General features: G+C 53.9%; 1 protein-coding gene across 1 annotated transcript in view; it reads right to left on the reverse strand.

The window, feature by feature from the left end:
• dcst1 (DC-STAMP domain containing 1) overlaps positions 1 to 26,839 on the reverse strand; it is a 97,543-nt gene that overhangs the window by 58,948 nt on the left and 11,756 nt on the right. The window contains exons 2-3 of the mRNA XM_072490484.1: positions 25,691 to 25,865; positions 22,057 to 22,200 (exon numbers count right to left, since the gene is read on the reverse strand). Of these exons, the coding sequence (XP_072346585.1) occupies positions 22,057 to 22,200; positions 25,691 to 25,865 (319 nt within the window). The remainder of the gene's footprint in view (positions 1 to 22,056; positions 22,201 to 25,690; positions 25,866 to 26,839) is intronic.

The raw sequence follows: 26,839 nt of genomic DNA on the forward strand, positions 1-26,839 counted from the left end.
AAAGCTCCCTCTACACTGTCTCCATTAAATACTCCCAGGACAGGTACAGCACGGGGTTAGATACAGAGTAAAGCTCCCTCTACCCTGTCCCCATCAAACACTCCCAGGACAGGTACAGCACGGGGTTAGATACAGAGTAAAGCTCCCTCTACCCTGTCCCCATCAAACACTCCCAGAACAGTACAGCACGGGGTTAGATACAGAGTAAAGCTCCCTCTACACTGTCCCCATCAAACACTCCCAGGACAGGTACAGCACGGGGTTAGAGACAGAGTAAAGCTCCCTCTACACTGTACCCATCAAACACTCCCAGGACAGGTACAGCACGGGGTTAGATACAGAGTAAAGCTCCCTCGACACTGCCCCATCAAACACTCCCAGGACAGGTACAGCACGGCGTTAGATACAGAGTAAAGCTCCCTCTACACTGTCCCCATCAAACACTCCCAGGACAGGTACAGCACGGGGTTAGATACAGAGTAAAGCTCCATTAACACTGTCCCCATCAAACACTCCCAGGACAGGTACAGCACGGGGTTAGAAACAGAGTAAAGCTCCCTCTACACTGTCCCCATCAAACACTCCCAGGACAGGTACAGCACGGGGTTAGATACAGAGTAAAGCTCCCTCCACACTGTCTCCATTAAATACTCCCAGGACAGGTACAGCACGTGGTTAGATACAGAGTAAAGCTCCCTCTACACTGTCCCCATCAAACACTCCCAGGACAGGTACAGCACGGGGTTAGATTCAGAGTAAAGCTCCCTCTACACTGTCCCCATCAAACACTCCCAGGACAGGTACAGCACGGGGTTAGATACAGAGTAAAGCTCCCTCTACCCTGTCCCCATCAAACACTCCCAGAACAGTACAGCACGGGGTTAGATACAGAGTAAAGCTCCCTCGACACTGTCCCCATCGAACACTCCCGGGACAGGTACATCACGGGGTTAGATACAGAGTAAAGCTCCCTCTACACTGTCCCCATTAAACACTCCCAGGACAGGTACAGCACGGGGTGAGAGACAGAGTAAAGCTCCCTCTACACTGTACCCATCAAACACTCCCAGGACAGGTACAGCACGGGGTTAGATGCAGAGTAATGCTCCCTCTACACTGTCCCCATCAAACACTCCCAGGACAGGTACAGCACGGGGTTAGATACAGAGTAAAGCTCCCTCTACACTGTCCCCATCAAACACTTCCAGGACAGGTACAGAACGGGGTTAGATACAGAGTAAAGCTCCCTCTACACTGTCCCCATCAAACACTCCCAGGACAGGTACAGCACGGGGTTAGACACAGAGTAAAGCTCCCTCTACACTGTCCCCATCAAACACTCCCAGGACAGGTACAGCACGGGGTTAGATACAGAGTAAAGCTCCCTCTACACCGTCCCCATCAAACACTCCCAGGACAGGTGCAGCGCGGAGTTAGATACAGAGAAAAGCTCCCTCGACACTGTCCCCATCAAACACTCCCAGGGCAGGTACAGCATGGGGTTAGGTACAGAGTAAAGCTCCCTCTACACTGTCCCCATCAAACACACCCAGGACAGGTACGGCACGGGTTTAGATACAGAGTAAAGCTCCCTCTACACTGTCCCCATCAAACACTCCCAGGACAGGGACAGCACGGGGTTAGATACAGAGTAAAGCTCCCTCCACACTGTCCCCATCAAACACTCCCAGGACAGGGACAGCACGGGGTTAGATACAGAGTAAAGCTCCCTCCACACTGTCCCCATCAAACACTCGAAGGACAGGTACAGCACGGGGTTAGATACAGAGAAAAGCTCCCTCGACACTGTCCCCATCAAACACTCCCAGGGCAGGTACAGCATGGGGTTAGGTACAGAGTAAAGCTCCCTCTACACTGTCCCCAACAAACACTCCCAGGACAGGTACGGCACGGGTTTAGATACAGAGTAAAGCTCCCTCTACACTGTCTCCATTAAATACTCCCAGGACAGGTACAGCACGGGGTTAGATACAGAGTAAAGCTCCCTCTACCCTGTCCCCATCAAACACTCCCAGGACAGGTACAGCACGGGGTTAGATACAGAGTAAAGCTCCCTCTACCCTGTCCCCATCAAACACTCCCAGAACAGTACAGCACGGGGTTAGATACAGAGTAAAGCTCCTTCTACACTGTCCCCATCAAACACTCCCAGGACAGGTACAGCACGGGGTTAGAGACAGAGTAAAGCTCCCTCTACACTGTACCCATCAAACACTCCCAGGACAGGTACAGCACGGGGTTAGATACAGAGTAAAGCTCCCTCGACACTGCCCCATCAAACACTCCCAGGACAGGTACAGCACGGCGTTAGATACAGAGTAAAGCTCCCTCTACACTGTCCCCATCAAACACTCCCAGGACAGGTACAGCACGGGGTTAGATACAGAGTAAAGCTCCATTAACACTGTCCCCATCAAACACTCCCAGGACAGGTACAGCACGGGGTTAGAAACAGAGTAAAGCTCCCTCTACACTGTCCCCATCAAACACTCCCAGGACAGGTACATCACGGGGTTAGATACAGAGTAAAGCTCCCTCTACACTGTCCCCATCAAACACTCCCAGGACAGGTACAGCACGGGGTTAGAGACAGAGTAAAGCTCCCTCTACACTGTACCCATCAAACACTCCCAGGACAGGTACAGCACGGGGTTAGATACAGAGTAAAGCTCCCTCTACACTGTCCCCATCAAACACTCCCAGGACAGGTACAGCACGGGGTTAGATACAGAGTAAAGCTCCCTCTACACTGTCCCCATCAAACACTCCCAGGACAGGTACAGCACGGGGTTAGATACAGAGTAAAGCTCCATTAACACTGTCCCCATCAAACACTCCCAGGACAGGTACAGCACGGGGTTAGAAACAGAGTAAAGCTCCCTCTACACTGTCCCCATCAAACACTCCCAGGACAGGTACAGCACGGGATTAGATACAGAGTAAAGCTCCCTCCACACTGTCTCCATTAAATACTCCCAGGACAGGTACAGCACGTGGTTAGATACAGAGTAAAGCTCCCTCTACACTGTCCCCATCAAACACTCCCAGGACAGGTACAGCACGGGGTTAGATTCAGAGTAAAGCTCCCTCTACACTGTCCCCATCAAACACTCCCAGGACAGGTACAGCACGGGGTTAGATACAGAGTAAAGCTCCCTCTACCCTGTCCCCATCAAACACTCCCAGAACAGTACAGCACGGGGTTAGATACAGAGTAAAGCTCCCTCGACACTGTCCCCATCGAACACTCCCGGGACAGGTACATCACGGGGTTAGATACAGAGTAAAGCTCCCTCTACACTGTCCCCATCAAACACTCCCAGGACAGGTACAGCACGGGGTTAGAGACAGAGTAAAGCTCCCTCTACACTGTACGCATCAAACACTCCCAGGACAGGTACAGCACGGGGTTAGATACAGAGTAATGCTCCCTCTACACTGTCCCCATCAAACACTCCCAGGACAGGTACAGCACGGGGTTAGATACAGAGTAAAGCTCCCTCTACACTGTCCCCATCAAACACTCCCAGGACAGGTACAGAACGGGGTTAGATACAGAGTAAAGCTCCCTCTACACTGTCCCCATCAAACACTCCCAGGACAGGTACAGCACGGGGTTAGACACAGAGTAAAGCTCCCTCTACACTGTCCCCATCAAACACTCCCAGGACAGGTACAGCACGGGGTTAGATACAGAGTAAAGCTCCCTCTACACTGTCCCCATCAAACACTCCCAGGACAGGTACAGAACGGGGTTAGATACAGAGTAAAGCTCCCTCTACACTGTCCCCATCAAACACTCCCAGGACAGGTACAGCACGGGGTTAGACACAGAGTAAAGCTCCCTCTACACTGTCCCCATCAAACACTCCCAGGACAGGTACAGCACGGGGTTAGACACAGAGTAAAGCTCCCTCTACACTGTCCCCATCAAACACTCCCAGGACAGGTACAGAACGGGGTTAGATACAGAGTAAAGCTCCCTCGACACTGTCCCCATCAAACACTCCCAGGACAGGTACAGAACGGGGTTAGATACAGAGTAAAGCTCCCTCTACACTGTCCCCATCAAACACTCCCAGGACAGGTACAGCACGGGGTTAGACACAGAGTAAAGCTCCCTCTACACTGTCCCCATCAAACACTCCCAGGACAGGTACAGCACGGGGTTAGATACAGAGTAAAGCTCCCTCGACACTGTCCCCATCAAACACTCCCAGGGCAGGTACAGCATGGGGTTAGGTACAGAGTAAAGCTCCCTCTACACTGTCCCCATCAAACACTCCCAGGACAGGTACGGCACGGGTTTAGATACAGAGTAAAGCTCCCTCTACACTGTCCCCATCAAACACTCCCAGGACAGGGACAGCACGGGGTTAGATACAGAGTAAAGCTCCCTCCACACTGTCCCCATCAAACACTCCCAGGACAGGGACAGCACGGGGTTAGATACAGAGTAAAGCTCCCTCCACACTGTCCCCATCAAACACTCCCAGGACAGGTACAGCACGGGGTTAGATACAGAGAAAAGCTCCCTCGACACTGTCCCCATCAAACACTCCCAGGGCAGGTACAGCATGGGGTTAGGTACAGAGTAAAGCTCCCTCTACACTGTCCCCATCAAACACTCCCAGGACAGGTACGGCACGGGTTTAGATACAGAGTAAAGCTCCCTCTACACTGTCTCCATTAAATACTCCCAGGACAGGTACAGCACGGGGTTAGATACAGAGTAAAGCTCCCTCTACCCTGTCCCCATCAAACACTCCCAGGACAGGTACAGCACGGGGTTAGATACAGAGTAAAGCTCCCTCTACCCTGTCCCCATCAAACACTCCCAGAACAGTACAGCACGGGGTTAGATACAGAGTAAAGCTCCCTCTACACTGTCCCCATCAAACACTCCCAGGACAGGTACAGCACGGGGTTAGAGACAGAGTAAAGCTCCCTCTACACTGTACCCATCAAACACTCCCAGGACAGGTACAGCACGGGGTTAGATACAGAGTAAAGCTCCCTCGACACTGCCCCATCAAACACTCCCAGGACAGGTACAGCACGGCGTTAGATACAGAGTAAAGCTCCCTCTACACTGTCCCCATCAAACACTCCCAGGACAGGTACAGCACGGGGTTAGATACAGAGTAAAGCTCCATTAACACTGTCCCCATCAAACACTCCCAGGACAGGTACAGCACGGGGTTAGAAACAGAGTAAAGCTCCCTCTACACTGTCCCCATCAAACACTCCCAGGACAGGTACAGCACGGGGTTAGAAACAGAGTAAAGCTCCCTCTACACTGTCCCCATCAAACACTCCCAGGACAGGTACAGCATGGGGTTAGATACAGAGTAAAGCTCCCTCTACACTGTCTCCATTAAATACTCCCAGGACAGGTACAGCACGTGGTTAGATACAGAGTAAAGCTCCCTCTACACTGTCCCCATCAAACACTCCCAGGACAGGTACAGCACGGGGTTAGATTCAGAGTAAAGCTCCCTCTACACTGTCCCCATCAAACACTCCCAGGACAGGTACAGCACGGGGTTAGATACAGAGTAAAGCTCCCTCTACCCTGTCCCCATCAAACACTCCCAGAACAGTACAGCACGGGGTTAGATACAGAGTAAAGCTCCCTCGACACTGTCCCCATCGAACACTCCCGGGACAGGTACATCACGGGGTTAGATACAGAGTAAAGCTCCCTCTACACTGTCCCCATCAAACACTCCCAGGACAGGTACAGCACGGGGTTAGAGACAGAGTAAAGCTCCCTCTACACTGTACCCATCAAACACTCCCAGGACAGGTACAGCACGGGGTTAGATGCAGAGTAATGCTCCCTCTACACTGTCCCCATCAAACACTCCCAGGACAGGTACAGCACGGGGTTAGATACAGAGTAAAGCTCCCTCTACACTGTCCCCATCAAACACTCCCAGGACAGGTACAGAACGGGGTTAGATACAGAGTAAAGCTCCCTCTACACTGTCCCCATCAAACACTCCCAGGACAGGTACAGCACGGGGTTAGACACAGAGTAAAGCTCCCTCTACACTGTCCCCATCAAACACTCCCAGGACAGGTACAGCACGGGGTTAGATACAGAGTAAAGCTCCCTCTACACCATCCCCATCAAACACTCCCAGGACAGGTGCAGCGCGGAGTTAGATACAGAGAAAAGCTCCCTCGACACTGTCCCCATCAAACACTCCCAGGGCAGGTACAGCATGGGGTTAGGTACAGAGTAAAGCTCCCTCTACACTGTCCCCATCAAACACACCCAGGACAGGTACGGCACGGGTTTAGATACAGAGTAAAGCTCCCTCTACACTGTCCCCATCAAACACTCCCAGGACAGGGACAGCACGGGGTTAGATACAGAGTAAAGCTCCCTCCACACTGTCCCCATCAAACACTCCCAGGACAGGGACAGCACGGGGTTAGATACAGAGTAAAGCTCCCTCCACACTGTCCCCATCAAACACTCCCAGGACAGGTACAGCACGGGGTTAGATACAGAGAAAAGCTCCCTCGACACTGTCCCCATCAAACACTCCCAGGGCAGGTACAGCATGGGGTTAGGTACAGAGTAAAGCTCCCTCTACACTGTCCCCAACAAACACTCCCAGGACAGGTACGGCACGGGTTTAGATACAGAGTAAAGCTCCCTCTACACTGTCTCCATTAAATACTCCCAGGACAGGTACAGCACGGGATTAGATACAGAGTAAAGCTCCCTCTACACTGTCCCCATCAAACACTCCCAGGACAGGTACAGCACGGGGTTAGATACAGAGTAAAGCTCCCTCTACACTGTCCCCATTAAACACTCCCAGGACAGGTACAGCACGGGGTTAGATACAGAGTAAAGCTCCATTAACACTGTCCCCATCAAAGACTCCCAGGACAGGTACAGCACGGGGTTAGAAACAGAGTAAAGCTCCCTCTACACTGTCCCCATCAAAAACTCCCAGGACAGGTACAGCACGGGGTTAGATACAGAGTAAAGCTCCCTCCACACTGTCTCCATTAAATACTCCCAGGACAGGTACAGCACGTGGTTAGATACAGAGTAAAGCTCCCTCTACACTGTCCCCATCAAACACTCCCAGGACAGGTACAGCACGGGGTTAGATTCAGAGTAAAGCTCCCTCTACACTGTCCCCATCAAACACTCCCAGGACAGGTACAGCACGGGGTTAGATACAGAGTAAAGCTCCCTCTACCCTGTCCCCATCAAACACTCCCAGAACAGTACAGCACGGGGTTAGATACAGAGTAAAGCTCCCTCGACACTGTCCCCATCGAACACTCCCGGGACAGGTACATCACGGGGTTAGATACAGAGTAAAGCTCCCTCTACACTGTCCCCATCAAACACTCCCAGGACAGGTACAGCACGGGGTTAGAGACAGAGTAAAGCTCCCTCTACACTGTACCCATCAAACACTCCCAGGACAGGTACAGCACGGGGTTAGATGCAGAGTAATGCTCTCTCTACACTGTCCCCATCAAACACTCCCAGGACAGGTACAGCACGGGGTTAGATACAGAGTAAAGCTCCCTCTACACTGTCCCCATCAAACACTCCCAGGACAGGTACAGAACGGGGTTAGATACAGAGTAAAGCTCCCTCTACACTGTCCCCATCAAACACTCCCAGGACAGGTACAGCACGGGGTTAGACACAGAGTAAAGCTCCCTCTACACTGTCCCCATCAAACACTCCCAGGACAGGTACAGCACGGGGTTAGATACAGAGTAAAGCTCCCTCTACACTGTCCCCATCAAACACTCCCAGGACAGATACAGAACGGGGTTAGATACAGAGTAAAGCTCCCTCTACACTGTCCCCATCAAACACTCCCAGGACAGGGACAGCACGGGGTTAGATACAGAGTAAAGCTCCCTCGACACTGTCCCCATCAAACACTCCCAGGACAGGTGCAGCGCGGAGTTAGATACAGAGAAAAGCTCCCTCGACACTGTCCCCATCAAACACTCCCAGGGCAGGTACAGCATGGGGTTAGGTACAGAGTAAAGCTCCCTCTACACTGTCCCCATCAAACACTCCCAGGACAGGTACGGCACGGGTTTAGATACAGAGTAAAGCTCCCTCTACACTGTCCCCATCAAACACTCCCAGGACAGGGACAGCACGGGGTTAGATACAGAGTAAAGCTCCCTCCACACTGTCCCCATCAAACACTCCCAGGACAGGGACAGCACGGGGTTAGATACAGAGTAAAGCTCCCTCCACACTGTCCCCATCAAACACTCCCAGGACAGGTACAGCACGGGGTTAGATACAGAGAAAAGCTCCCTCGACACTGTCCCCATCAAACACTCCCAGGGCAGGTACAGCATGGGGTTAGGTACAGAGTAAAGCTCCCTCTACACTGTCCCCATCAAACACTCCCAGGACAGGTACGGCACGGGTTTAGATACAGAGTAAAGCTCCCTCTACACTGTCTCCATTAAATACTCCCAGGACAGGTACAGCACGGGGTTAGATACAGAGTAAAGCTCCCTCTACCCTGTCCCCATCAAACACTCCCAGGACAGGTACAGCACGGGGTTAGATACAGAGTAAAGCTCCCTCTACCCTGTCCCCATCAAACACTCCCAGAACAGTACAGCACGGGGTTAGATACAGAGTAAAGCTCCCTCTACACTGTCCCCATCAAACACTCCCAGGACAGGTACAGCACGGGGTTAGAGACAGAGTAAAGCTCCCTCTACACTGTACCCATCAAACACTCCCAGGACAGGTACAGCACGGGGTTAGATACAGAGTAAAGCTCCCTCGACACTGCCCCATCAAACACTCCCAGGACAGGTACAGCACGGCGTTAGATACAGAGTAAAGCTCCCTCTACACTGTCCCCATCAAACACTCCCAGGACAGGTACAGCACGGGGTTAGATACAGAGTAAAGCTCCATTAACACTGTCCCCATCAAACACTCCCAGGACAGGTACAGCACGGGGTTAGAAACAGAGTAAAGCTCCCTCTACACTGTCCCCATCAAACACTCCCAGGACAGGTACAGCACGGGGTTAGATACAGAGTAAAGCTCCCTCCACACTGTCTCCATTAAATACTCCCAGGACAGGTACAGCACGTGGTTAGATACAGAGTAAAGCTCCCTCTACACTGTCCCCATCAAACACTCCCAGGACAGGTACAGCACGGGGTTAGATTCAGAGTAAAGCTCCCTCTACACTGTCCCCATCAAACACTCCCAGGACAGGTACAGCACGGGGTTAGATACAGAGTAAAGCTCCCTCTACCCTGTCCCCATCAAACACTCCCAGAACAGTACAGCACGGGGTTAGATACAGAGTAAAGCTCCCTCGACACTGTCCCCATCGAACACTCCCGGGACAGGTACATCACGGGGTTAGATACAGAGTAAAGCTCCCTCTACACTGTCCCCATTAAACACTCCCAGGACAGGTACAGCACGGGGTGAGAGACAGAGTAAAGCTCCCTCTACACTGTACCCATCAAACACTCCCAGGACAGGTACAGCACGGGGTTAGATGCAGAGTAATGCTCCCTCTACACTGTCCCCATCAAACACTCCCAGGACAGGTACAGCACGGGGTTAGATACAGAGTAAAGCTCCCTCTACACTGTCCCCATCAAACACTTCCAGGACAGGTACAGAACGGGGTTAGATACAGAGTAAAGCTCCCTCTACACTGTCCCCATCAAACACTCCCAGGACAGGTACAGCACGGGGTTAGACACAGAGTAAAGCTCCCTCTACACTGTCCCCATCAAACACTCCCAGGACAGGTACAGCACGGGGTTAGATACAGAGTAAAGCTCCCTCTACACCGTCCCCATCAAACACTCCCAGGACAGGTGCAGCGCGGAGTTAGATACAGAGAAAAGCTCCCTCGACACTGTCCCCATCAAACACTCCCAGGGCAGGTACAGCATGGGGTTAGGTACAGAGTAAAGCTCCCTCTACACTGTCCCCATCAAACACACCCAGGACAGGTACGGCACGGGTTTAGATACAGAGTAAAGCTCCCTCTACACTGTCCCCATCAAACACTCCCAGGACAGGGACAGCACGGGGTTAGATACAGAGTAAAGCTCCCTCCACACTGTCCCCATCAAACACTCCCAGGACAGGGACAGCACGGGGTTAGATACAGAGTAAAGCTCCCTCCACACTGTCCCCATCAAACACTCGAAGGACAGGTACAGCACGGGGTTAGATACAGAGAAAAGCTCCCTCGACACTGTCCCCATCAAACACTCCCAGGGCAGGTACAGCATGGGGTTAGGTACAGAGTAAAGCTCCCTCTACACTGTCCCCAACAAACACTCCCAGGACAGGTACGGCACGGGTTTAGATACAGAGTAAAGCTCCCTCTACACTGTCTCCATTAAATACTCCCAGGACAGGTACAGCACGGGGTTAGATACAGAGTAAAGCTCCCTCTACCCTGTCCCCATCAAACACTCCCAGGACAGGTACAGCACGGGGTTAGATACAGAGTAAAGCTCCCTCTACCCTGTCCCCATCAAACACTCCCAGAACAGTACAGCACGGGGTTAGATACAGAGTAAAGCTCCTTCTACACTGTCCCCATCAAACACTCCCAGGACAGGTACAGCACGGGGTTAGAGACAGAGTAAAGCTCCCTCTACACTGTACCCATCAAACACTCCCAGGACAGGTACAGCACGGGGTTAGATACAGAGTAAAGCTCCCTCGACACTGCCCCATCAAACACTCCCAGGACAGGTACAGCACGGCGTTAGATACAGAGTAAAGCTCCCTCTACACTGTCCCCATCAAACACTCCCAGGACAGGTACAGCACGGGGTTAGATACAGAGTAAAGCTCCATTAACACTGTCCCCATCAAACACTCCCAGGACAGGTACAGCACGGGGTTAGAAACAGAGTAAAGCTCCCTCTACACTGTCCCCATCAAACACTCCCAGGACAGGTACATCACGGGGTTAGATACAGAGTAAAGCTCCCTCTACACTGTCCCCATCAAACACTCCCAGGACAGGTACAGCACGGGGTTAGAGACAGAGTAAAGCTCCCTCTACACTGTACCCATCAAACACTCCCAGGACAGGTACAGCACGGGGTTAGATACAGAGTAAAGCTCCCTCTACACTGTCCCCATCAAACACTCCCAGGACAGGTACAGCACGGGGTTAGATACAGAGTAAAGCTCCCTCTACACTGTCCCCATCAAACACTCCCAGGACAGGTACAGCACGGGGTTAGATACAGAGTAAAGCTCCATTAACACTGTCCCCATCAAACACTCCCAGGACAGGTACAGCACGGGGTTAGAAACAGAGTAAAGCTCCCTCTACACTGTCCCCATCAAACACTCCCAGGACAGGTACAGCACGGGATTAGATACAGAGTAAAGCTCCCTCCACACTGTCTCCATTAAATACTCCCAGGACAGGTACAGCACGTGGTTAGATACAGAGTAAAGCTCCCTCTACACTGTCCCCATCAAACACTCCCAGGACAGGTACAGCACGGGGTTAGATTCAGAGTAAAGCTCCCTCTACACTGTCCCCATCAAACACTCCCAGGACAGGTACAGCACGGGGTTAGATACAGAGTAAAGCTCCCTCTACCCTGTCCCCATCAAACACTCCCAGAACAGTACAGCACGGGGTTAGATACAGAGTAAAGCTCCCTCGACACTGTCCCCATCGAACACTCCCGGGACAGGTACATCACGGGGTTAGATACAGAGTAAAGCTCCCTCTACACTGTCCCCATCAAACACTCCCAGGACAGGTACAGCACGGGGTTAGAGACAGAGTAAAGCTCCCTCTACACTGTACGCATCAAACACTCCCAGGACAGGTACAGCACGGGGTTAGATACAGAGTAATGCTCCCTCTACACTGTCCCCATCAAACACTCCCAGGACAGGTACAGCACGGGGTTAGATACAGAGTAAAGCTCCCTCTACACTGTCCCCATCAAACACTCCCAGGACAGGTACAGAACGGGGTTAGATACAGAGTAAAGCTCCCTCTACACTGTCCCCATCAAACACTCCCAGGACAGGTACAGCACGGGGTTAGACACAGAGTAAAGCTCCCTCTACACTGTCCCCATCAAACACTCCCAGGACAGGTACAGCACGGGGTTAGATACAGAGTAAAGCTCCCTCTACACTGTCCCCATCAAACACTCCCAGGACAGGTACAGAACGGGGTTAGATACAGAGTAAAGCTCCCTCTACACTGTCCCCATCAAACACTCCCAGGACAGGTACAGCACGGGGTTAGACACAGAGTAAAGCTCCCTCTACACTGTCCCCATCAAACACTCCCAGGACAGGTACAGCACGGGGTTAGACACAGAGTAAAGCTCCCTCTACACTGTCCCCATCAAACACTCCCAGGACAGGTACAGAACGGGGTTAGATACAGAGTAAAGCTCCCTCGACACTGTCCCCATCAAACACTCCCAGGACAGGTACAGAACGGGGTTAGATACAGAGTAAAGCTCCCTCTACACTGTCCCCATCAAACACTCCCAGGACAGGTACAGCACGGGGTTAGACACAGAGTAAAGCTCCCTCTACACTGTCCCCATCAAACACTCCCAGGACAGGTACAGCACGGGGTTAGATACAGAGTAAAGCTCCCTCTACACTGACCCCATCAAACACTCCCAGGACAGGTACAGCACGGTGTTAGATACAGAGTAAAGCTCCCTCTACACTGTCCCCATCAAACACTCCCAGGACAGGTACAGCACGGGGTTAGATACAGAGTAAAGCTCCCTCTACACTGTCCCCATCAAACACTCCCAGGACAGGTACAGAACGGGGTTAGATACAGAGTAAAGCTCCCTCTACACTGTCCCCATCAAACACTCCCAGGACAGGTACAGCACGGCGTTAGACACAGAGTAAAGCTCCCTCTACACTGTCCCCATCAAACACTCCCAGGACAGGTACAGCACGGGGTTAGATACAGAGTAAAGCTACCTCTACACCGTCCCCATCAAACACTCCCAGGACAGGTGCAGCGCGGAGTTAGATACAGAGAAAAGCTCCCTCGACACTGTCCCCATCAAACACTCCCAGGGCAGGTACAGCATGGGGTTAGGTACAGAGTAAAGCTCCCTCTACACTGTCCCCATCAAACACACCCAGGACAGGTACGGCACGGGTTTAGATACAGAGTAAAGCTCCCTCTACACTGTCCCCATCAAACACTCCCAGGACAGGGACAGCACGGGGTTAGATACAGAGTAAAGCTCCCTCCACACTGTCCCCATCAAACACTCCCAGGACAGGGACAGCACGGGGTTAGATACAGAGTAAAGCTCCCTCCACACTGTCCCCATCAAACACTCCCAGGACAGGTACAGCACGGGGTTAGATACAGAGAAAAGCTCCCTCGACACTGTCCCCATCAAACACTCCCAGGGCAGGTACAGCATGGGGTTAGGTACAGAGTAAAGCTCCCTCTACACTGTCCCCAACAAACACTCCCAGGACAGGTACGGCACGGGTTTAGATACAGAGTAAAGCTCCCTCTACACTGTCTCCATTAAATACTCCCAGGACAGGTACAGCACGGGGTTAGATACAGAGTAAAGCTCCCTCTACCCTGTCCCCATCAAACACTCCCAGGACAGGTACAGCACGGGGTTAGATACAGAGTAAAGCTCCCTCTACCCTGTCCCCATCAAACACTCCCAGAACAGTACAGCACGGGGTTAGATACAGAGTAAAGCTCCCTCTACACTGTCCCCATCAAACACTCCCAGGACAGGTACAGCACGGGGTTAGAGACAGAGTAAAGCTCCCTCTACACTGTACCCATCAAACACTCCCAGGACAGGTACAGCACGGGGTTAGATACAGAGTAAAGCTCCCTCGACACTGCCCCATCAAACACTCCCAGGACAGGTACAGCACGGCGTTAGATACAGAGTAAAGCTCCCTCTACACTGTCCCCATCAAACACTCCCAGGACAGGTACAGCACGGGGTTAGATACAGAGTAAAGCTCCATTAACACTGTCCCCATCAAACACTCCCAGGACAGGTACAGCACGGGGTTAGAAACAGAGTAAAGCTCCCTCTACACTGTCCCCATCAAACACTCCCAGGACAGGTACATCACGGGGTTAGATACAGAGTAAAGCTCCCTCTACACTGTCCCCATCAAACACTCCCAGGACAGGTACAGCACGGGGTTAGAGACAGAGTAAAGCTCCCTCTACACTGTACCCATCAAACACTCCCAGGACAGGTACAGCACGGGGTTAGATACAGAGTAAAGCTCCCTCTACACTGTCCCCATCAAACACTCCCAGGACAGGTACAGCACGGGGTTAGATACAGAGTAAAGCTCCCTCTACACTGTCCCCATCAAACACTCCCAGGACAGGTACAGCACGGGGTTAGATACAGAGTAAAGCTCCATTAACACTGTCCCCATCAAACACTCCCAGGACAGGTACAGCACGGGGTTAGAAACAGAGTAAAGCTCCCTCTACACTGTCCCCATCAAACACTCCCAGGACAGGTACAGCACGGGATTAGATACAGAGTAAAGCTCCCTCCACACTGTCTCCATTAAATACTCCCAGGACAGGTACAGCACGTGGTTAGATACAGAGTAAAGCTCCCTCTACACTGTCCCCATCAAACACTCCCAGGACAGGTACAGCACGGGGTTAGATTCAGAGTAAAGCTCCCTCTACACTGTCCCCATCAAACACTCCCAGGACAGGTACAGCACGGGGTTAGATACAGAGTAAAGCTCCCTCTACCCTGTCCCCATCAAACACTCCCAGAACAGTACAGCACGGGGTTAGATACAGAGTAAAGCTCCCTCGACACTGTCCCCATCGAACACTCCCGGGACAGGTACATCACGGGGTTAGATACAGAGTAAAGCTCCCTCTACACTGTCCCCATCAAACACTCCCAGGACAGGTACAGCACGGGGTTAGAGACAGAGTAAAGCTCCCTCTACACTGTACGCATCAAACACTCCCAGGACAGGTACAGCACGGGGTTAGATACAGAGTAATGCTCCCTCTACACTGTCCCCATCAAACACTCCCAGGACAGGTACAGCACGGGGTTAGATACAGAGTAAAGCTCCCTCTACACTGTCCCCATCAAACACTCCCAGGACAGGTACAGAACGGGGTTAGATACAGAGTAAAGCTCCCTCTACACTGTCCCCATCAAACACTCCCAGGACAGGTACAGCACGGGGTTAGACACAGAGTAAAGCTCCCTCTACACTGTCCCCATCAAACACTCCCAGGACAGGTACAGCACGGGGTTAGATACAGAGTAAAGCTCCCTCTACACTGTCCCCATCAAACACTCCCAGGACAGGTACAGAACGGGGTTAGATACAGAGTAAAGCTCCCTCTACACTGTCCCCATCAAACACTCCCAGGACAGGTACAGCACGGGGTTAGACACAGAGTAAAGCTCCCTCTACACTGTCCCCATCAAACACTCCCAGGACAGGTACAGCACGGGGTTAGACACAGAGTAAAGCTCCCTCTACACTGTCCCCATCAAACACTCCCAGGACAGGTACAGAACGGGGTTAGATACAGAGTAAAGCTCCCTCGACACTGTCCCCATCAAACACTCCCAGGACAGGTACAGAACGGGGTTAGATACAGAGTAAAGCTCCCTCTACACTGTCCCCATCAAACACTCCCAGGACATGTACAGCACGGGGTTAGACACAGAGTAAAGCTCCCTCTACACTGTCCCCATCAAACACTCCCAGGACAGGTACAGCACGGGGTTAGATACAGAGTAAAGCTCCCTCTACACTGACCCCATCAAACACTCCCAGGACAGGTACAGCACGGTGTTAGATACAGAGTAAAGCTCCCTCTACACTGTCCCCATCAAACACTCCCAGGACAGAAACAGCACGGGGTTAGATACAGCGTAAAGCTCCCTCTACACTATCCCCATCAAACACTCACGGGACAGGTACAGCACGGGGTTAGATACAGCGTAAAGCTCCCTCTACACTGTCCCCATCAAACACTCCCAGGACAGGTACAGAACGGGGTTAGATACAGAGTAAAGCTCCCTCTACACTGTCCCCATCAAACACTCCCAGGACAGGTACAGCACGGGGTTAGACACAGAGTAAAGCTCCCTCTACACTGTCCCCATCAAACACTCCCAGGACAGGTACAGCACGGGGTTAGATACAGAGTAAAGCTCCCTCTACACTGTCCCCATCAAACACTCCCAGGACAGGTACAGAACGGGGTTAGATACAGAGTAAAGCTCCCTCTACACTGTCCCCATCAAACACTCCCAGGACAGGTACAGCACGGGGTTAGACACAGAGTAAAGCTCCCTCTACACTGTCCCCATCAAACACTCCAAGGACAGGTACAGCACGGGGTTAGACACAGAGTAAAGCTCCCTCTACACTGTCCCCATCAAACACTCCCAGGACAGGTACAGAACAGGGTTAGATACAGAGTAAAGCTCCCTCTACACTGTCCCCATCAAACACTCCCAGGACAGGTACAGAACGGGGTTAGATACAGAGTAAAGCTCCCTCTACACTGTCCCCATCAAACACTCCCAGGACAGGTACAGCACGGGGTTAGACACAGAGTAAAGCTCCCTCTACACTGTCCCCATCAAACACTCCCAGGACAGGTACAGCACGGGGTTAGATACAGAGTAAAGCTCCCTCTACACTGACCCCATCAAACACTCCCAGGACAGGTACAGCACGGTGTTAGATACAGAGTAAAGCTCCCTCTACACTGTCCCCATCAAACACTCCCAGGACAGGTACAGCACGGGGTTAGATACAGAGTAAAGCTCCCTCGACACTGTCCCCATCAAACACTCCCAGGACAGGTACAGCACGGGGTTAGATACAGCTTAAAGCTCCCTCTACACTGTCCCTATCAAACACTCACGGGACAGGTACAGCACGGGGTTAGATACAGAGTAAAGCTCCCTCTACACTGTCCCCATCAAACACTCCCAGGACAGGTACAGCACAGGGTTAGATACAGTGTAAATCTCCCTCTACACTGTCCCCATCAAACACTCCCAGGACAGGTACAGCACGGGGTTAGATACAGGGTAAAGCTCCCTCTACAGTGTCCCCATCAAACACTCCCAGGACAGGTACAGCACGGGGTTAGATACAGGGTAAAGCTCCCTCTACAGTGTCCCCATCAAACACTCCCAGGACAGGTACAGCACGGTGTTAGATACAGAGTAAAGCTCCCTCTACACTGTCCCCATCAAACACTCCCAGGACAGGTACAGCACGGGGTTAGATACAGAGTAAAGCTCCCTCTACACTGTCCCCATCAAACACTCCCAGGACAGGTACAGCACGGGGTTAGACACAGAGTAAAGCTCCCTCTACACTGTCCCCATCAAACACTCCCAGGACAGGTACAGAACGGGGTTAGATACAGAGTAAAGCTCCCTCTACACTGTCCCCATCAAACCCTCCCAGGACAGGTACAGCACGGGGTTAGATGCAGCGTAAAGCTCCCTCTACACTGTCCCCATCAAACACTCACGGGACAGGTACAGCATGGGGTTAGATACAGAGTAAAGCTCCCTCTACACTGTCCCCATCAAACACTCCCACGACAGGTACAGCACGGGGTTAGATACAGGGTAAAGCTCCCTCTACAGTGTCCCCATCAAACACTCCCAGGACATGTACAGCACGGGGTTAGATACAGAGTAAATCTCCCTCTGCACTGTCCCCATCAAACACTCCCAGGACAGGTACAGCACGGGGTTAGATACAGAGTAAAGCTCCCTCGACACTGTCCCCATCAAACACTCCCAGGACAGGGACAGCACGGGGTTAGATACAGAGTAAAGCTCCCTCTACACTGTCCCCATCAAACACTCCCAGGACAGGTACAGCACGGGGTTAGATACAGAGTAAAGCTCCCTCTACACTGTCCCCATCAAACACTCCCAGGACAGGTACAGCACGGGGATAGATACAGAGTAAAACTCCCTCTACACTGTCCCCATCAAACACTCCCAGGACTGGTACAGCACGGGGTTAGATACAGAGTAAAACTCCCTCTACACTGTCCCCATGAAACAGTCCCGGGACAGGTACAGAACAGGGTTAGATACAAAGTAAAACTCCCTCTACACTGTCCCCATCAAACACTCCCAGGACAGGTACAGAACAGGGTTAGATACAGAGTAAAGCTCCCTCTACACTGTCCCCATCAAACACTCCCAGGACAGGTACAGAACGGGGTTAGATACAGAGTAAAGCTCCCTCTACACTGTCCCCATCAAACGCTCCCAGGACAGGTACAGCACGGGGTTAGACACAGAGTAAAGCTCCCTCTACACTGTCCCCATCAAACACTCCCAGGACAGGTACAGCACGGGGTTAGATACAGAGTAAAGCTCCCTCTACACTGACCCCATCAAACACTCCCAGGACAGGTACAGCACGGTGTTAGATACAGAGTAAAGCTCCCTCTACACTGTCCCCATCAAACACTCCCAGGACAGGTACAGCACGGGGTTAGATACAGAGTAAAGCTCCCTCGACACTGTCCCCATCAAACACTCCCAGGACAGGTGCAGCACGGGGTTAGATACAGCGTAAAGCTCCCTCTACACTGTCCCCATCAAACACTCACGGGACAGGTACAGCACGGGGTTAGATACAGAGTAAAGCTCCCTCTACACTGTCCCCATCAAACACTCCCAGGACAGGTACAGCACAGGGTTAGATACAGTGTAAAGCTCCCTCTACACTGTCCCCATCAAACACTCCCAGGACAGGTACAGCACGGGGTTAGATACAGGGTAAAGCTCCCTCTACAGTGTCCCCATCAAACACTCCCAGGACAGGTACAGCACGGGGTTAGATACAGGGTAAAGCTCCCTCTACAGTGTCCCCATCAAACACTCCCAGGACAGGTACAGCACGGTGTTAGATACAGAGTAAAGCTCCCTCTACACTGTCCCCATCAAACACTCGCATGACAGGTACAGCACGGGGTTAGATACAGAGTAAAGCTCCCTCTACACTGTCCCCATCAAACACTCCCAGGACAGGTACAGCACGGGGTTAGACACAGAGTAAAGCTCCCTCTACACTGTCCCCATCAAACACTCCCAGGACAGGTACAGAACGGGGTTAGATACAGAGTAAAGCTCCCTCTACACTGTCCCCATCAAACCCTCCCAGGACAGGTACAGCACGGGGTTAGATACAGCGTAAAGCTCCCTCTACACTGTCCCCATCAAACACTCACGGGACAGGTACAGCATGGGGTTAGATACAGAGTAAAGCTCCCTCTACACTGTCCCCATCAAACACTCCCACGACAGGTACAGCACGGGGTTAGATACAGGGTAAAGCTCCCTCTACAGTGTCCCCATCAAACACTCCCAGGACATGTACAGCACGGGGTTAGATACAGAGTAAAGCTCCCTCTGCACTGTCCCCATCAAACACTCCCAGGACAGGTACAGCACGGGGTTAGATACAGAGTAAAGCTCCCTCGACACTGTCCCCATCAAACACTCCCAGGACAGGGACAGCACGGGGTTAGATACAGAGTAAAGCTCCCTCTACACTGTCCCCATCAAACACTCCCAGGACAGGTACAGCACGGGGTTAGATACAGAGTAAAGCTCCCTCTACACTGTCCCCATCAAACACTCCCAGGACAGGTACAGCACGGGGATAGATACAGAGTAAAACTCCCTCTACACTGTCCCCATCAAACACTCCCAGGACTGGTACAGCACGGGGTTAGATACAGAGTAAAACTCCCTCTACACTGTCCCCATCAAACAGTCCCGGGACAGGTACAGAACAGGGTTAGATACAAAGTAAAACTCCCTCTACACTGTCCCCATCAAACACTCCCAGGACAGGTACAGAACAGGGTTAGATACAGAGTAAAGCTCCCTCTACACTGTCCCCATCAAACACTCCCAGGACAGGTACAGAACGGGGTTAGATACAGAGTAAAGCTCCCTCTACACTGTCCCCATCAAACGCTCCCAGGACAGGTACAGCACGGGGTTAGACACAGAGTAAAGCTCCCTCTACACTGTCCCCATCAAACACTCCCAGGACAGGTACAGCACGGGGTTAGATACAGAGTAAAGCTCCCTCTACACTGACCCCATCAAACACTCCCAGGACAGGTACAGCACGGTGTTAGATACAGAGTAAAGCTCCCTCTACACTGTCCCCATCAAACACTCCCAGGACAGGTACAGCACGGGGTTAGATACAGAGTAAAGCTCCCTCGACACTGTCCCCATCAAACACTCCCAGGACAGGTACAGCACGGGGTTAGATACAGCGTAAAGCTCCCTCTACACTGTCCCCATCAAACACTCACGGGACAGGTACAGCACGGGGCTAGATACAGAGTAAAGCTCCCTCTACACTGTCCCCATCAAACACTCCCAGGACAGGTACAGCACAGGGTTAGATACAGTGTAAAGCTCCCTCTACACTGTCCCCATCAAACACTCCCAGGACAGGTACAGCACGGGGTTAGATACAGGGTAAAGCTCCCTCTACAGTGTCCCCATCAAACACTCCCAGGACAGGTACAGCACGGGGTTAGACACAGAGTAAAGCTCCCTCTACACTGTCCCCATCAAACACTCCCAGGACAGGTACAGAACGGGGTTAGATACAGAGTAAAGCTCCCTCTACACTGTCCCCATCAAACACTCCCAGGACAGGTACAGAACGGGGTTAGATACAGAGTAAAGCTCCCTCTACACTGTCCCCATCAAACACTCCCAGGACAGGTACAGCACGGGGTTAGACACAGAGTAAAGCTCCCTCTACACTGTCCCCATCAAACACTCCCAGGACAGGTACAGCACGGGGTTAGATACAGAGTAAAGCTCCCTCTACACTGACCCCATCAAACACTCCCAGGACAGGTACAGCACGGTGTTAGATACAGAGTAAAGCTCCCTCTACACTGTCCCCATCAAACACTCCCAGGACAGGTACAGCACGGGGTTAGATACAGAGTAAAGCTCCCTCGACACTGTCCCCATCAAACCCTCCCAGGACAGGTACAGCACGGGGTTAGATACAGCGTAAAGCTCCCTCTACACTGTCCCCATCAAACACTCCCAGGACAGGTACAGCATGGGGTTAGATACAGAGTAAAGCTCCCTCTACACTGTCCCCATCAAACACTCCCAGGACAGGTACAGCACAGGGTTAGATACAGAGTAAAGCTCCCTCTACACTGTCCCCATCAAACACTCCCAGGACAGGTACAGCACGGGGTTAGATACAGAGTAAAGCTCCCTCTACACTGTCCCCATCAAACACTCCCAGGACAGGTACAGCACGGGGTTAGATACAGGGTAAAGCTCCCTCTACAGTGTCCCCATCAAACACTCCCAGGACAGGTACAGCACGGGGTTAGATACAGAGTAAAACTCCCTCTACACTGACCCCATCAAACACTCCCAGGGCAGGTACAGCACGGGGTTAGATACAGAGTAAAGCTCCCTCTACACTGTCCCCATCAAACACTCCCAGGACAGGTACAGCACGGGGTTAGATACAGAGTAAAGCTCCCTCTACACTGTCCCCATCAAACATTCCCAGGACAGGTACAGCACGGGGATAGATACAGAGTAAAGCTCCCTCCACACTGTCCCCATCAAACACTCCCAGGACAGGGACAGCACGGGGTTAGATACAGAGTAAAGCTCCCTCCACACTGTCCCCATCAAACACTCCCAGGACAGGTACAGCACGGGGTTAGATACAGAGTAAAGCTCCCTCTACACTGTCCCCATCAAACAGTCCCGGGACAGACTTCTCTAATCTCTCACCTCTGCCTCTTGCTGCCACTCCCTCCCTAACAGCAGCGTGGGTGTACCTCCTGCACACGGCCTGTGGCGGATTGAACCCGGCCGCTCGCCACCGGCTGGGGCAATTGGGGATGGGGACGACCTGTTGGGCTGTGGTCTTACCCTTCATGATGTTACACAGAAAGCTGAAGGTGAGGGGCAGGCAGAAGAGGTGGTTGAAGAGGGGGACGGCCAGCTTGCGCATACAGGCTGTGTGCTTCTGGTTGAACCACTTCTTGCATCTCCCGACTCCGAAGTTGACGATAACTGTAATCAGGAGAGAGATCCGGAATTCATTTTGTGACTCCCGTCAGCTCGCAACATCCGCCCTGTTTCGAAGCCGATGGACATCCTTTTTACCGAGGTTGTCTCACGGCTTGGCTGCGTCTCGCACAGCCATGACCCACAATGATGGCTTTTTAGGGTAACTAGTTGCCTTGGAAACCATGGGGCACTCCCATCACCCCCCACAGCCCCTCTCAATGTGCGGCACTCCCTCAGTACTGACTCTCCGACAGTGCGGCGCTCCCTCAGTACTGACTCTCTGACAGTGCGGCGCTCCCTCAGTACTGACCCTCCGACAGTGCGGCGCTCCCTCAGTACTGACTCTCCGACAGTGCGGCGCTCCCTCAGTACTGACCCTCCCACAGTGCGGCGCTCCCTCAGTACTGACTCTCTGACAGTGCGGTGCTCCCTCAGTACTGACTCTCTGACAGTGCGGCACTCCCTCAGTACTGACTCTCCGACAGTGCGGCGCTCCCTCAGTACTGACTCTCCGACAGTGCGGCGCTCCCTCAGTACTGACCCTCCGACAGTGCGGAGCTCCCTCAGTACTGACTCTCTGACAGTGCGGCGCTCCCTCAGTACTGACCCTCCGACAGTGCGGCTCCCTCAGTACTGACCCTCCGACAGTGCGGCGCTCCCTCAGTACTGACTCTCTGACAGTGCGACGCTCCCTCAGTACTGACCCTCCGACAGTGCGGCGCTCCCTCAGTACTGACCCTCCGACAGTGCGGCGCTCCCTCAGTACTGACTCTCTGACAGTGCGACGCTCCCTCAGTACTGACCCTCCGACAGTGCGGCGCTCCCTCAGTACTGACCCTCCGACAGTGCGGCGCTCCGTCAGTACTGACTCTCCCACAGTGCGGCGCTCCCTCAGTACTGACCCTCCGACAGTGCAGCACTCCCTCAGTACTGACTCTCCCACAGTGCGGCGCTCCCTCAGTACTGACTCTCCCAGAGTGCGGCGCTCCGTCAGTACTGACTCTCCCACAGTGCGGCGCTCCCTCAGTACTGACCCTCCGACAGTGCGGCGCTCCCTCAGTACTGACCCTCCGACAGTGCGGCGCTCCCTCAGTGCTGACTCTCCCACAGTGCGGCGCTCCCTCAGGACTGACCCTCCCACAGTGCGGCACTCCCTCAGTACTGACTCTCCGACAGTGCGGCGCTCCCTCAGTACTGACTCTCCGACAGTGCGGCGCTCCCTCAGTACTGACCCTCCGACAGTGCGGCGCTCCCTCAGTACTGACCGTCCGACAGTGTGGCGCTCCCTCAGTGCTGACCCTCTGACAGTGCAGCGCTCCCTCAGCACTGACCCGCCGACAGTGTGGCGCTCCCTCAGTACTGACCCTCCGACAGTGCGGCACTCCCTCAGTACTGACCCTCCGACAGTGTGGCGCTCCCTCAGTACTGACCCTCCGACAGTGCGGCACTCCCTCAGTACTGACCCTCCGACAGTGCGGCGCTCCCCCAGTACTGACCCTCCCACTGTGCGGCACTCCCTCAGTACTGACTCTCCGACAGTGCGGCGCTCCCTCAGTACTGAATCTCCCACAGTGCGGCGCTCCCTCAGTACTGACCCTCCGACAGTGCGGCGCTCCCTCAGTACTGACCCTCCCACAGTGCGGCGCTCCCTCAGTACTGACCCTCCGACAGTGCGGCGCTCCCTCAGTACTGACCCTCCGACAGTGCGGCGCTCCCTCAGTACTGACCCTCCGACAGTGCGGCACTCCCTCAGTACTGACCCTCCGACAGTGCGGTGCTCCCTCAGTACTGACCTTCCCACATTGCGGGCTCCCTCAGTACTGACCCTCCGACAGTGCAGCACTCCCTCAGTACTGACTCTCCCACAGTGCGGCGCTCCCTCAGTACTGACTCTCCCACAGTGCGGCGCTCCCTCAGTACTGACTCTCCCACAGTGCGGCGCTCCCTCAGTACTGACCCTCCAACAGTGCGGCGCTCCCTCAGTACTGACCCTCCGACAGTGCGGCGCTCCCTCAGTACTGACTCTCCCACAGTGCGGCGCTCCCTCAGGACTGACCCTCCCACAGTGCGGCACTCCCTCAGTACTGACTCTCCGACAGTGCGGCGCTCCCTCAGTACTGACCGTCCGACAGTGTGGCGCTCCCTCAGTGCTGACCCTCTGACAGTGCGGCGCTCCCTCAGCACTGACCCGCCGACAGTGTGGCGCTCCCTCAGTACTGACCTTGTCACACTGCAGCACTCCCTCAGTACTGACCCTCCCACAGTGTGGGGCTCCCTCAGTACTGACCCTCCGACAGTGCGGGGCTCCCTCAGTACTGACCCTCCCACTGTGCGGCACTCCCTCAGTACTGACTCTCCGACAGTGCGGCGCTCCCTCAGTACTGAATCTCCCACAGTGCGGCGTTCCCTCAGTACTGACCCTCCGACAGTGCAGCGCTCCCTCAGTACTGACCCTCCCACTGTGCGGCACTCCCTCAGTACTGACTCTCCGACAGTGCGGCGCTCCCTCAGTACTGAATCTCCCACAGTGCGGCGCTCCCTCAGTACTGACCCTCCGACAGTGCGGCGCTCCCTCAGTACTGACCCTCCCACAGTGCGGCGCTCCCTCAGTACTGACCCTCCCACAGTGCGGCGCTCCCTCAGTACTGACCCTCCGACAGTGCAGCGCTCCCTCCGTACTGACCCTCCCACAGTGCGGCGCTCCCTCAGTACTGACCCTCCGACGGGGCGGCGCTCTCTCAATTCTGACGCTCCCACACTGTGGAACTCCCTCAGAATTGACCCTCCGAATTTGAGGCACTCCCTGACAATTGCCCCACAGACAGTGCGGCACTCCCTCGTACCTATCCTCCAAGATTGCATGTCTGGCCAACCGGATCCCAGGGACGGGAGGATTCCCGGCCTGCTTTCGATCCTAACAGCCAATCACATCGCAGGGAGCTAAACTCCCAACCGGAGGGCCGATCAGTTCTCAGAATGTTGACTGGCGGGCACTGGTTTTGAGCCAATCCACCGTGGGGGAAATGGAGCTGTCGGGCTGGTTTAGCACCCTGGGCTAAATCGCTGGCTTCTAAAGCAGGCCAAGGCAGGCCAGCAGCACGGTTCAATCCCCGTACCGGCCTCCCCGAACAGGCGCAGGAATGTGGCGACTAGGGGCTTTTCAGGGTAACTTCACCTGAAGCCTACTGGTGACAATAAGCGACTCTCATTTTCATTTCTCCAAGTCTGACCTGGGCGGTTATTTTAGTCGCGTCATCGTGGGAAGGTTTATTGCCGCATCGCGTTCGAATCACCCCTCCGCCGGGCCCAATCCCCGATTTTGCGCCCCCTAGCTGTTCCGGGTGTCTGCGCTGAGGAAGACCGGCGCGTATCCCTGACCTCCGCCTCCTTCGGCCTGGCCCTCCTCGCGGACCGCGTCGCTGGTGGGGTGGGGGGGACGGGTGGGGAGCGGAGGCGGTGGGGAGGGGGGGGGGCGGCGGGGAGGAGCACCCACATTCGCAGCGCATCTTGGTCCTCATCTCGAAGATCTTCTGGGTGGTGGTGTTCCACTTGCCGCTGCTCGGCTCCCTGGCGGTGCCGTAACCCCGCTTCGAGAGAATCTCCTCGTTCACCTCGCGGAAGGAGGCCTTCACCTCGTTTGTTTCCTTCCCGAATTTCTTCCCATTTTCCTGTGAGGGACGGAGAGAAGGGGGGGGGGAAGAGAGAAAGTCGTGGAGTTTGGTACCACAGAAAGAGAGCCATCGTGACTGCGCCGGCCATCGAGCACCTGTCTATCCCAATCCCGTTTCCCAGCGCTTAGGAGCCGTGTGGCGACGGGGTTTAAAAGGCTCGTCTAAACGCTTCTTAATTGTTGTGAGGGTTCCCGCCTCGACCCCCCCTTTCCGGCGGCGAGTTCCCCATTCCCCACCACCCTCCAGGTGAAAAGGTTTCTCCTCAAATCCCCTCCCGCCCCCGACCTTAAATCTGTGCCCCCTGGTTATTGACCCTCGCTAAGGGGAAAGGTCCCCACCCTATCCGTGTCCCTCATCATTCTGTCCCCCTCGATCAGGTCCCCCCCCCCCCCCTCGGCCTCCTCCGCTCCAAGGAAAACCACCCCCGGCCTAACCAGCCTCTCTTCGCAGCTGAAACGCTCCGGCCCAGGCAGCATCCTGGTGAATCTCCCCCCACACCCTCTCCAGCGCAGTCACATCCTTCCTATCGAGTGGCGACGAGGACGGCACACGGTACTCCAGCTGCGGCCTAACCAGCGTTTTATACACAACCTCCCCGCTCTTAGATTCTCAGCCTCGGCTAATAAAGGCAAATATCCCCTAGGCCTCCGTAACCACCTTATCCACCTGCCCTCAGGGATCGATGGACCTGCACCCCAAGGCCCCTCTGGTCCCCTGTACTTCCTGGCGTCCTACCCTCCATCCTGAATTGCCTGGTTACTCCTCCCAGAACCTGACACTTTTCAGGGTTAACTTGCATTTGCCGCTGTGCTGCCCCTCTGACCAGCCCAGTCTATGTCGTCCTGTCATTTAATTCCTCCTCGCTATTTACCACACCACCAATTTCCGTATCCTCTGCGAACTTACAGATCGGACCCCCCACCCCTCCCTCCCCGCACTCTCACATCTTCATTTCGGAAGCATTTTAATTC

This window comes from Scyliorhinus torazame, chromosome 26 (assembly GCF_047496885.1).
Source record: "Scyliorhinus torazame isolate Kashiwa2021f chromosome 26, sScyTor2.1, whole genome shotgun sequence".
Classification (NCBI taxonomy): domain Eukaryota; kingdom Metazoa; phylum Chordata; class Chondrichthyes; order Carcharhiniformes; family Scyliorhinidae; genus Scyliorhinus; species Scyliorhinus torazame.